The sequence below is a fragment of the Calonectris borealis genome, chromosome 1, assembly GCF_964195595.1.
Source record: "Calonectris borealis chromosome 1, bCalBor7.hap1.2, whole genome shotgun sequence".
Lineage (NCBI taxonomy): Eukaryota > Metazoa > Chordata > Aves > Procellariiformes > Procellariidae > Calonectris > Calonectris borealis.
The window spans coordinates 43,599,220-43,612,911 of record NC_134312.1 but is presented as its reverse complement, the minus strand read 5'-3'; the positions used below and the strand labels follow the sequence as shown (position 1 = coordinate 43,612,911).

General features: G+C 39.7%; 1 protein-coding gene across 2 annotated transcripts in view; it reads right to left on the bottom strand.

The window, feature by feature from the left end:
* Positions 1–7,768, bottom strand: part of NAV3 (neuron navigator 3) — a 270,974-nt gene extending 263,206 nt beyond the window's left edge. For both annotated transcript variants that reach the window (XM_075150396.1, XM_075150404.1), the window contains exon 1: positions 6,817–7,768. In XM_075150396.1, coding sequence (XP_075006497.1) covers positions 6,817–7,059 — 243 coding nt within the window. In that variant the 5' untranslated portion in view covers positions 7,060–7,768. The remainder of the gene's footprint in view (positions 1–6,816) is intronic.
* Positions 7,769–13,692: the final 5,924 nt, after the last annotated feature.

Here is a 13,692-nt window from a genome sequence, read left to right as displayed (position 1 = left end):
CTAAAGCCTAACTAAAACCTCTTGGGGTATAATATAAGCCCATTATTTTTATCTAGAAATGGAGACCACTTATCTCCATTTATGGTCAGGGAGAACATATTACCCCAATGGGCTGCAAGAGCGTTGCACCGAGCAAATGTTGCTGGATTGCTTCAGGTCCTGGAGCTCTGCTGGTGCATCCACAGTGCATCAACACTCGGACACACTCCCATTGTCAGGGAATGGATTTTTTTAATGAAAAGTTGTTTGGTCAGGAAATCCCCAAGCAGCTTCCTTAGGCACAGATGCAATACAAAAGAGTAAGAATAATTGTTTTCTGCTGATTCCTAATACCAGCTCACAACACACAAATTAATATGACATACATTGAGTTCTACATTCATATTTTGTGAGAGAAATAAAACAAAAGCTGTAGAAAGGTAGGCAGAGGTCTTAAGCTCAGGTTGGTAAATACCCTCCTATCCATGATCCCAGTTACAAATTACAAACAAAAAGCATCTTTCGACCTACACTCAATACAATTTGTTCACAAATACAAAAGCTTTGAGAGTTGCATGTTGTGTTACTGTACATTTATCTCAACTATATGAAAATGTGCTTGGTACAGATGATTAGAAAATAAACATGTAACAGTGAAGTTGACTCCAAGCTCATACAGCATGAGGCTCTTAAATCAGTTATAATATAGCGTAGACAGATGGTGCTGGATACATAAAGAAAATTAAAGACGCTGTTATCTGTTTGATAAGGAAATAATTCAAAGCACAAGGCAAGAAGTTGAAATTGCTGACAAGCTGAACTCCTGCCAACTGTCCTGGCTTCACTGGGGCTGTGTGAATTTTAAACACACATAGTCCCAGGTGTCAGCAGTGCCGATTGAAATTTCTGGCAGCTAGTTCAGTGCTTTTGAAACAATGCTGGCTTCCCGTCACTAGCGGTCACTATGGGGAGAAGATAGGCAGTCCCTGGCTGCTTCTGCTGCCCTTTTTGTTGCCTTGGCCGTATTGCTGTAAATGAAACACTCGGCACAATGAGCAGCCTCCTTTCTTGCCAACCCACAAGGCAGACATCTCCAATGCACTAGCACTGAGAAAAGGAAGGGTATGACAAAATGGGGAAACAAACTCATTTATTTATGTTCCTTAGATTCAGTATGTCAAGAAACTCAGTGGAGCTTGGCCCTGAGAGACCGGACAAAAAGGTATCCAAGAAATTGAAAGGTCAAAGAGATGTGGGATTGCAACAGATGCTCTGCTTGGGAGAGATTTGGGGAATGGTGGGAAAGGGTCACACAGAACCTAAGTAAATGGTGTGGAAGGGTTAGCTGAGGAGACATGGAAGTCATTCATGGCACACATCTGGTTTTCCAATGTGCACAGTACTCCCGTTGGCGTGAGCAGGAGCTCCACCCATGTACGGAAAGCAAAAATATTTGTCTTGAGATCTGTCTGGATAGAGGAGCCTAGCCGTCCTCCAAGTCTGGTGTCTGGTGACGGGCAGGAGTTACCACATCACTGACAAAGTGCTGACAATTGATGAGGAAAAAATGGGAGGTTTCCATGCTCCTTCCAATGTCCTACTGCAACAGGGCTGGCTGAATGACACTGGAAGCCCTCAGACCAAGACTGAGATGCAATAGTATGATACTAAATGAAATGGACCGCAAGAGTCACTTTAATAGCAGCAGTATGTGGTTTTGCCTAATGACATCAAAGTATTTAGCTTTGTTTTGTGATACTGATATACATTTTAGATTACTTTAACGATGTTCACTTGGTACAACTAGGTGTTTCAGACCCCATTCTTTATTGGCCTTGCTCCCCAGGTAGAGCACTTCTATTCTTCTCTGTTCTGCTGATTTACAGACCGCTTCCCCAGCCTTACTGCTCGGATTTCTGTGCTCTACAGAAGAAGCCAGTCATACCTCTTTCCTCAGGTGGACACATCATATTCTTTGTCATTTCTTCCAAAAGGCCTTGCAGCAGATCCGTTTCCTGCGTTTCCCTGAGATCTCCCTGTCTTAAAGTTAGACTGTTTAATGATGAACTTGGTGGGGCTAGACCCCTCTAAGGAAGATCACGAATTACTGTCCATGCATCCTCTGGATACCAGTATCTCCATACTAAAAGAATGTTAATATAACCCCCCAAAACTGAAGTATCTAGAAAAGTTTTAGGTTTCCATATGTGTACTGGATCAGTTGTAAAGCCTACTAGCACTTTCCAATAACGAACAGTGATATGAAAAATGTTGCAGTCGTGGCAGGAAGACTTGATTAGTGGATACAGAGAAAAATAAGTCATATGCAGAAGCCTGTAAAGATGTCTGCCAACAGGAAGGAAGAAGCAGATAAAGCAGACAGCAGCAGACAGATAGCATGGACAAGAGAAACTGGAAACAAGAAGAAAAAAAAAAGAAATAAGATAATGTGACAGTAAAGGAATGAATTAACTCAGGAAAGAAGACTAAAATCTTATCATCCAAGTCATAAAACCAAAACACTACAACTAATACATCAGATTCAGCTCAGAGAAAATTCAGTTTGCAAGCATAAATGATGGTACAGTGCTCTTGAAAGAGGAAAGTTTGTTGATGGGAGGAAAACCGTGGGAGCATAAAGCAGAGCACTGCAAGGAGCAGCCCCGGGAAGCCAGGCCAGAAGACCGGCATGCCTAGCAGGGGTGCTGACTCCCAGCAGCTTCTCAGCTTTGTGCCAGAGAGGATTCACGGCAGTGCCCTTGCACCATCAAATGTGTGAGGGCAGCTGAAATCAATCATGGTGACTGGAGTAAAACGCTATTGCCATTGGCATTTTGCTACAGGTCAATATAGTGCAGAGTTATCATTTAGTGACCAAAATAAGTTGTTTTGCAAAGAAACTCTTTCTTTGTTCCTTTAGTTTTAAACCATTCCTTCATTTACCTTGCTACAATATCGCTTAATATTTTTTCATTTTGTTACTGTTTAATAGCCCATTCTACAACTAGAACAGTATTACAAGGCAGCCTAGCATGATCCAATAATTTTGGTCTCATTAATTTATCAAGCAGTATAAAAATGGTGGCACAGAAATATAAATAATACTATACCCACAGTTAGAAAAATATTACAAAAGATATTGGTGTTTTCAGATGTGGATTTGCATAAAAATGCTCTATGGTCCAACTGAACAGCAAAACTCCATCTGCTTCAAAGAGAGCCAGCATTTCACCTCATGAATCCAGCAGCTGGATTCCTTTCCTGTGTACATATATAGGAATAAACTTTTGTCTATATGATACTCAGGGAAAAAGAATGTGCTCTGAATGCTTGCATTCAAATATTTTGCATGACTATTCACATCATAAGTGTTCACGCAGTCAGTTTAAACATCAGTGGGTTTAGCAAGAAAGCAGATGGACCTGTATGTGACTTAGGTACGAAAGCACAAATTATGAAATTTTTGAACAAAACTGTAGTTGAATAAACTACACACAGAATAATTTAAATCATTAGCAACTTATTATTTGCTTTCCTAGGCTTAACTATGTTCTATCCAATTAAGAAAAAAGTTGAACATAATCACCTCAAACTTTTTCTACCACAGCTTTTATTAAAATAATATCACTTTTATTAAACTTCAAACTGCATCATGTCTACAAAAAAGAAAACAACAAAGACTACATGTGCAAGTGCAACAAAATCATGTGAGATGGGAGAGATGCCTAGGGAAAAGAGAACTGATGTTTGCAGCTGTATTCCTAACCAGCCTTGGCAAGGCACTTGTGTGAGAAAGCCAACACAAGTGTCAAAAGTCTTGAACAATCAGGTGTGGTGAGACTGAAGGCCATAGAGGAAACAGCTGGGTGGCAATGACCTACTGTATTGACATGTATAACCCAAATTTATCTTGGAAATCTTAGCACTTATACATAGCAACAGGATATGTCACAGTGACTACATGTGTCAATCTAAGTGCCTTCCAGACAGGATGAGAAAGCTGCTGACCCACAGTGCAGCATATGTAAAATACCAAAGAAAGCAATGCTAAAGGCTGCAATCCAGCAGCCAAGGGCAAAAGTTAACCAGATGATTAATTCATACCTTCCATTGTCTTTTGCAGATAGGTATCCTCCATCATTTTTCCCTCAAAAATGAGTGCTGTCTTATATCCAATAATATAAGCATACAAGCAGTATGCTATATAGGCAGATTTTACTCTATTGGAAACTCAGACTAGGGATTCATTACATTTTAATTGAAAGACCTTTTATTTGATCATTGTTATAATGAAACATTCCCAATGTACAGCACTGTATACCTCAGAGCCACGTAGGAATATCACGTTTGATTAATACGTTTGCTAACCAAAGAAATCAACCAAAGGTCTATTGGAAACAGCATTCACAAATGGTCAAGCTTTGGGACAACACAATCTGTAATGCAGAACTTGCATCTGCGCAGCAAACCTGAAGAGACATTAACCCTAACAACTCCCTCAAATTTGTGCTTAGAACTGCTGCTTAGATAACCTGGACGTACTGCTGAGGCTACCAGGCACTGGGAAACAGGGTGGCATGGATCTCCATCACTGATGAAGAAAAATAGCATTCAATACTTTTAGGCTGATACTTTGAAGTTTACTAGTAAGAAAAGCCTAAAAATAATTTCTTCATCATAACCACCCACCTTATAGCCCAAACTACTTTGGCAAAAATATTTCATGAAACTTGCTTAAAAGGTGAATAAAAGAGCATCCTTCAAAAAAATGTGCCTGGAAGAAAATTGGGCAATTGGCTGCCACTAAGCTTTACTGGGAATATTGGACTTGTAAAGGGGGAATACAGAAAGGCTGCAGAAATTAGTAACTTCGTGAATGCTCAGCACTTCTGTAAATCCAGGTAGCCAAGGGACGTTTTCAGACCATCACGTGCATGAACTGGCCTTACTCTTTAAGGATCATCTTTTCAAAGTACTCAGCTGCCTGCACTGAGAACAGAAAGAGAGAGATATCTAATGGCTGGTAGGTTGCTTTTTGGAGGTTGGTTTGTTTTGTGTTTTTTTTTCTTTAAAAAACAGTCTCTAAGATTACAAGTATTGTCAAACCCATGAAACATGAAATGGCAAATTGTGATCACAGTTTGGGTCCATCTAGCCTGTTACTTTACTCACTGGCACTTCAGCAGTGCTCAGGACCAGACGCCTTGGAAGGATATGACTCCCATTAGGTCTCATGCTAAACACTAATAGTTCCCAAGCGTTTTAAACACTGAAGGCAAGATGCTTTATATCTTTCTCCACACTTTTTTTAAAGAATCAAGAAACATCTTTCAGTAGGCAATGTAACTGTACTCTTTTTTTCTGAAAATAGTACTTGCAAATCTAATTTACTTTTCATGTAATATCCATTAAAGAACAACATTAAAGAGGAAACATAAAGAATATTTTCTATTAAAAATAAGCAAGCAAGCAAGCAGGAATTGCATGGTGTTCAGAGGTTATTATTATCTTCATGTTACACTCATGTCATAGAAAAGGGCTGTTCAACACTTCTGGTAATCAAGAGATGAATAGTCTCCTCCTTCTTTATATTTCTATATAGCATGTATGTACACCAATGCATCATCTTTGGAAGGCAGGGAGAGGTGATACAAAAAACTCCAAGGGAAAAATTAAGTGACATGACCAAAATCTCATGGGGAAATATGTGGCAGGGATTAAAAAGGAAACCAAATGTTCAGAATCCCAACCCTATGCTTTAACCACAAAACCAACTTTCTTCACTAATACTGAATTAACCCAGTAACTAAAAACAAGGAAAAACCAAGTACATATATTATGTGTATCTTGCCACTTTAACAACTCTGATGACACTCAAGTGTCCTCAAACTAAATAAGAAGCAACTACAAATATATGTTTAATCCCAGTGTGGTAATCAGTTCCACAAACCAAAAGTACTAGAAAAGCAAGGGAAAGTAACCTCACATAACACTGCTTGCTGAAGCTGTTAAACCACACATGCAGCAGTAATGTATTGACTGAAAGATCTACAGGAATATATACTACTGACAAGAAGGGACTCAATACTCATGTTCAAAGCATGAAAAATGTTTTCCACTACAGCAAAAAGACTAGTAGAAAATCAAGCAGAAGTCTTTAAATTGTTAATTAAGACTCAAAAAGACCCCCCTTATAAAAGAAAAAAACCTAAGCAGTCTAAAAAACGTTGTGGCATCCTACTTCAGACAAATCTTTTTTTTTTAAATCACTATGAATCAGAGCTAGGTAGGGGCTAGGAAGAAGCTATTTTGCAGAGGAGAAAAACACAGGTACTTTTCACTGAGAAGCTGTTTTTCTGGTTCAGCAGTTCTGCAGCAAGAGTAACCAGACCATTTGAAAAGTGAAAAGAAAATCAATTACTTGTTTTTATTTTAAAAGATTCCCTGTGGGAATAGGTGTGGGCGTGAGAGCTCTTTTTAAACTTCATAATATAACATGAAGCAGCCAAGATTTTTTTTTTTTTAAGGACTGTCATGTCATTGCTCTGCTTACTGGGTGCCGGAATGATTTTTGTCTACTTATGATTCTACTGATCCTTATCAAAATGCATCTGTGAAGCATTCAACACTAACATTTTAAAACAGAATATTTATTCAAACAGCAATACTGAGCAAAACAAATTTCCAAGGCTGCTATGCGAGTTCACTGATGACAGCAAAAGTCTATTTACCCAGTTACCCCCGAGTTCTGCATGCGGTAGGTTTCTATCAGATCTTTGTCTGAGCAAATCAACATTTTCTGAGAATTGAGATCCACAGGTAAAGTTTACAACTAACCTTGCTATCTTCGATCTCCTGGGTTTTTCCTTGAAGCGTTCTCCTCTCTCCAAAATCACAGGTTGACTTTAACGTAAGCTGACAAGAAAGCATTGAACTCTCCGCCCCAGTAAGCTCCAAAGACTTTGGTGAGTACTGCTGTGAGCCGGCGGGGCCAAGGTTGGGTATCGGGAGGGCAGTGTGAACAGGCTTTGACCCTACGGCTGGCTGTCTTAGCTTGGAGGCAACCCCAAGTACAGGCATGGCTTCTATAAAAGTATCTTCTTTCTGCCAAAGAAAATGCTCCTGACCTCAGTCTGGTAGACTCCAGCTTCAGCAATTCCAGAACAAATACTTTAAACAAAAGTAGCAGTCATCTTTTCAAAAACGTCTTAAAACAATAATATTACAAGTTTCACAAGGAAGCAAAACTTTTCCTTCATCTCTCCCCTTCTCCCTCGCAGCCACTCACACGCGCTGCTCAGTGAGTCAGTGGCTCTGTAAGACTAAACACTCCTTTGGGGCGTGAACTTTTCTTGAAGGTAACTGCCACAGAGCTGCCTGTCTGGGATTAAAGAACTCATAAATTCGCTTTCTCTTCTTCCTACAGCATTCCAGGTCTGTGCGTTAAGTGAATGAAGGACGGGAGAAAAGGAGGGAGAGAAGAGATGAAACCTCCCCGTACTCCAACTGTCAAAACAGCTCTGAGACCACAACACTGGAAGCAGAGACCTCTTCCTGACTACATAAATAACCAGCCCACATCTTAAAAAAAAACAAACCTCTTTTTTTTTCTAATTCAAAAAAAAAAAAAAAAAAGGACCTGAGCAGTGGCCAAAGCAAACAGCTGTTGGAAGAGTTTTTATCCCGGAAATAATCTCAGCAATGAAGCTGTTTGTCTGATTCCTGGCTATTTTTCACTGCTGACAACCATGAGCTACGGTGTTTCATTCCCTGTTCCTCCCGTGAAATCAGGTTAAAATCGTGCAAGAGCGTGGCTAGGAACAGACGCTGAATCACAGTGTGGGTAACGTCTGTCTGTGCTATGAAAAATCCATACAAAAACACAGAGCAGGATATAGGAAAATCACGAGCATTGTTAGAAGATTTAGTCAATACAGCTTTTGAGAGTTCTTTTTTTTCTTTCTTTCTTGGTGGTGGTGCTAACGTCATCTATTCAATGTTAACACTTCCCTTTCTAAAAACATTTAAAGCTCCATGAAGTCCATGTCCAACGCATCATTTCTGCTTGTTGCTCATAGAAATATTCTTGCTGGTGACCTCAAATCCTCGTACATGGAAATACAAGACAGATAGGCAAGCAGAGCAGGCTATAAAATGAGTCACGATGGACAGTTCAAATTGCTGAGCAGCATAAACACTTACTTAAAAGGACAACTGTAAATTCCTTTGAGAGCCTATAGCAGGGGAACCCATTTTAAACTGTGATATAAGGAAAAAAATGTGCAGAAATGCCACACCATCAAACTCCTATGGGATTTTATCACCCAGCATTATGGACAAAAGTGTTCCACATGTTTTTCTTGTTATCTCTTACAAAATAAAACATAGAGAGATAGGATGACCTGAATCCTATTCTGCCACTAATATCCTACATGGTATTAACTATGCCTTCCCTGAATAGTATGTACTATTAACACTATAGATGTAAGCACAAGACAAAATAAAAGCCTTTTGGACTTTTAAGTTCTCAAATTAAGGATGGCAAGAGTTAGAAAAACCATTGAAAAGAAAACAGAGTAAATGAGAAGCAGACTAAAAGGATCCTCTTAAATTACCGTTTGAAATTATTTTGCAGAATAAAACTGTAATACACAGTATTACCCTCTATCTTTCATTTACAGAGATCACACTGACACAGTATTTAAAAATTCAACTCTCTATATTGACCTATAAACTATCCCATTCTTGTTTGTAGTTGTAGAAGTGAATCTGACCTGGTTTAGGAACCTCCTGAGTTTTGAAGTGGGCGTACAGAGGATCAGCAAACTCATTTCAGCATCCTCTGCTTACCTTCTCTTTGGTTTTGCCACCATTAACAGTAGCCGCAATGGGCTTTATGCAAGACTGCACAGAGGTAACTGTTCTGCATTTAGACAAGTTCAGCCCACAGGATCCACCACTCTCCGCTCTGACGAGTGGAATATTCTTGTTCGGTGTGACATTTCAGGTCTTGTGCAGAGCAAAGGGGAGGGAAGCTCCTTGTGCGGTCTGCATTTGTTCTCCAGCATCATAAAGCACTGTGTCTGTGTAAGGAATTTAGGTTTCTTCGGCACAACTGTTAACAGTTAACGCTTTAGAAAGTGCACATATGCAAAGGCTGAAGCGGACCGCAGGAAAAGAGGGATTTATCTCTTGCAAGGTTTGAGGAGATGAAAAATCCTCATGAGGACTGTTAACCAACGATCAAGACAAAGAATAGACTGGAGTCATGAGACAGATACGTTCTTAAAAAGAACTTTGCCAAAAAAATGTAATTGAATCTTATTACTTCTCAGGGTTATAATTTTACGAAGTAATGCATTATGGTAGTCTTGCTGTTCTTCTTTTGAATACGAATGATGAGGTCATGATACCCACAGTCTCTTTTGCAACCCATTTTCCCAGCACAGAAACCCTAAAAGTAATAAGTAAGCAAGCTTACTAGGAGAGAGTCATCTGTAATACATAACCAACAGGGTTTGGAAACAATGATGTGAAGCTGGTGTTACTCTTTCAAAATAATTATTACTCTTTCAAAATAGTTATTAATTATATTATGACTTTTAAGCTAGTAACAGGTCAGGGCCATCACCTTCAGAACCCCATTTAGCTAGAATTTTTACAACGATAAAACCAGGAAGTGCTTCTGGTCTACTGAAGATACAGAGAAGAATCTACAAGACTATTTGCAGGAATCAGGAAAGTTAATGGAGGAAAACAATAATAATACTTCATAGGCAAGAATGTGATTACAAGCCTGGTTGTAAGTCTTGTCTTCCTTTTTTTATTTTCTCTCATTCTAATCCTAAGCAAAAGATAAATAAACAAACATCTGCTATCCTTAGAAATCACTTAGCTACATTTTTTGCTTGAAAGGCTTTTGTGTACCTCATGATGAATGTGGGTTTTATGAAGGATATCAGGGGAAAAGACTATTTAACAGCTAAGCTTCAGTAGTGTTTTCCATGCAAACAGGAAAGCACAGGATAAAGCATCCATGGACAACATGCACGAACCGGCACCAGACGCAGGTGCTGGTGGTGGAGCTGGACAGGCAGGGGATGGCACCACAGGCAGAAGGTGTCTGGGCCCACAAGGATTCTGTAAAGGAAGGAACAGGGCATAACTGTGGGGAAAGGGCAAAGCTGGAAACGGCGAAAGGCGCCTTGTTAGGCATCGCGCTGGCAATGTGAGTTTGGTAGGATTGTCCTCAGTAGCTCTGGGTGGGGAGCTAAGTGACCATCAAGCAGGGCTGAAGGGAGAATCCAAAGAAGCAGTGAGGATGATTTAGATATGTGTGTGAATAGTGATGGATGATTTAGATATGTGAATAGTGTCCAAATAGAAAGAAGGCATATCTGTGAGAAACCAGGGGTGGAGAAGTTGCAAGCAGTGGCTATAACCTGGGGTTACATGAAATCAAAGACAACACCAGACTGCCCGGCATGAGGGACAAAAGTATTGTTGGCAGGATAGAGAAAGTAATGAGTAAAAAGATATGGGACACATATCTTCACTTGGTTACATGAAGCTGACAGAGACATTTCTAGAAAGGGATTGCAAAGAAACAGGTCAGGCTAAATATTGTACAGAGGGAGGACCTGTAGGTTTCTAATTTTCCCACTTAGCCATTTATCAGCTTAGATATCCTCAAGCCAGGCAGGTAGGGGACATCAGCTGGATTCAGGATGCAGGAGGATGAACACAGATCATGACTGAAGCCCTGACACAAGGGAAATGATGAAGTTGTGCAGGAAAGCTTAGAGAATTATGAGGAAGCTAGAAGACAACTGAGCTGTGGAAAAAACCAGAGAGCAACATTTCATGTGGGATGTTAGATAAGGAGATAAAACTGGAAAGAGAGACCAAAAAATGGGAAAACAGAGCAAAGGTCAAAACACAATTCTTAGTAGTCTTGTCAACAGTAGTGGCAGTTCCAGTAAAATGTTGACGGAAGGACCGTTTCTTTAGCTAGTAATGATTAAAAATGATGACAATCTGGCTATAAAGCACAATTCTGAAAGCATCAAGCAATCAATGTTTTTGCAGAAATTATGAGTTAGATGAATGATCTGTACCTCAAAGTAAGACAGTATGTATGCATTCAGTATAATAATCCCCACATCCCAGAAAAAGCTGTAATATTTATTTCATATAACAAGAGTAAACACACCTGAAATCCAAGCCACCTCATAAAAGAAGGTATCTGTCGGTTGTAATATTAAGGTGAAATTTTGTTCTCAAGACTTAACAGGAATAACCATTCACACCACAACACCCCAGCATAAATTTCTTTCCTTCATCACATCTGATACCAGAACGAGTCCCGTGAAGGCTGCTCCCCTTCTGTACCCCCCAGCCCTTCTGACAAACTGCTCGCACGAACTGAACAGACAGCTGGCAGTGTCTCCCAGACCACAGGAAATATCAAGAGAGGGGACACCTGCCTCAAAAGTGGAGCCAAGAGATTTGTTTGCTCCTTCTGGTCTATGATCTTCGACAAGGAAGCTGTTGCATGTGTCCAGGGTCAAACAGGAAATGTCAGGGGTCCAGAGACTGCAGAGGTCTGTTCTGAGCTGTTTCCCTACTTCATCCCACTGGTGTAACAGCTGTGTCTATAGCTTACGTGAGCCGGGCCAACTTCTGAACAAGCTTGAATGTGCCGATACAATCACACGATTTTGTACACACTGATTTCAGGTTGAGCAGAAAGTTCTCCCCAGCTGGGGACAGAGAAGTCTTGAAAAAGCAACCAACGATACTAAAATACTGAAGGTACCTGAAATGGCTTTTATGATTTATTTAATAAACCCAGGTAAGCCAGGTTTAAACTTTTCTAATACAAGTAAGAAGCACTCCGTGTGTCTGTTTGGTGTAACAAAACATGTTCAATCTGTCAGATAATGATGAGACAAATTGTTCAGCTCTGACTCATGTTCACAGCGTAATTCTACTGACATTAATTTTGTTATTACAAAAGTCAGGTGAATCCATTAGTCTCAAGGTAAGACATGTAACAAGTATTTAATCCTATCTGCAACTATGTAATGCTACTGAGTAAGCTGCTATTGTTTTTCTTAGCAGTTTGGAATTCCCAAAGATATATAATCCAAAGCCCAGTTACAGTCACAGAAAAAGGTGCATCCGGCTTCCTAAAGGAAATCCTTCTGCTTTGGCTGAATGGTTGGGGAAGTTTTTCAAAGAGGACAACTTTTAAATAAGGATATCGTTTTATCCTCTGAACAATTTGGCCCTTCAAAGTTCAACCAGGAGTTTATGGTTTTGAATGCATTAACTGATAGAAGTGACCAGATCTTTTATAATTTTTATTCATGCTGTAATTTGCAGCATCTTCCATCAGATGGTTTCAAACCTTTATGTATAACTTAGTACCATACCTCCTTGTGAAGTATGTAAGATATATTAAAATATAGTCAAGCAGAACCGTGAGACTAAATGACCTTCCCAAGTCTATATGGGGCCTCAGTACTCTCTCTCTTGAGTAGGGATTTTTTTGGTTTATACATCTGTGTGGGTTAAAAATTATAATTATTTCTCTTTGCTACGCACTGTATTTAATCATGAAGTATTTGGCTCAAAGGAATCAAGCTTAAATACTATAGGATTGGGAAATGTAAGCAAAAATTTTGTAAGGATAAGAAAGAACTAATAGCAACTGAACACACTATGTAAGTATTTACATACTGACCTACTGACTAGACCATACAGCCAGCTGGTAAAGCTTAATGAAAGCATCAGCTTTCCTCTTTCGGAGGTGGAAGAGGAAAAGAAAAAAAAAAAGAATTGGATAATCCATTTGTTCCTTGCTAAGTAAATGAACCAAACAAAAAATGCTGAAGATTCTCAAAGCTGCTGTTAACTGCAGCTAACAAGGAAAACCCCCCCAGTTATCGCAATCTCCATGAACTGGTCTGAAAGATTATACTCATCCTAAGAATCAAAGTGCCAGCTTTTCTTTCCTTTCTTCCTTGTTTCCTCAGTTTCTCATTTACAAACCCTCTCCAGGGCGCAGTGTGCCATAGCAGGCACACTGGCTTCTCCAGCATTCTTCTGACCACTGGCAGGTACTTTCTCCCTCTTGCCTTTCTGCTCTCTTCCCCATCTGGCTTTCTGTCTCTGAAAGGATTTCTGGCTTTGTATCACCTTTGGTGGGCCATGGTGAGTTACTGATTTCAATTCCTGCTTGCCCTATATCTTTCTGTCTTAGAATACCTTACAGATACATGACTTCAGTGCTGCATTGCCAAAGGAGCATTTCCCTCACTTCTCAGGGCATTTGAGAGTGTTCCAGCTCTCTCTAGAGTTACTGGAGAAATGTTTAAGGTAGACACCGCAAAAACAGGCATTTCTAGAATGCATGATTAAGTTCTTAAGTGATAACATTACTTTCATGGAAAGTAAGGAACAGAATTCCCGGCTTGTTTTTATTAATGTTATTAATGGAAGAAGCTTTGCTCCATTTGAAATTTTTACCAAGGTTTAAATTATCTTTTGTTCCCCCCGAAATATGGTCCTAATACATTCTCTCCAATCACTACTGCTCTCAACACAGATCCCCCCCTAGAAAAAAATTCTTCCAATGTACAGAAACCCTAAAATCCTGATGGAATATTTTATGATGCTTAGGAGACATTTATAAGTCCTAATTAGATG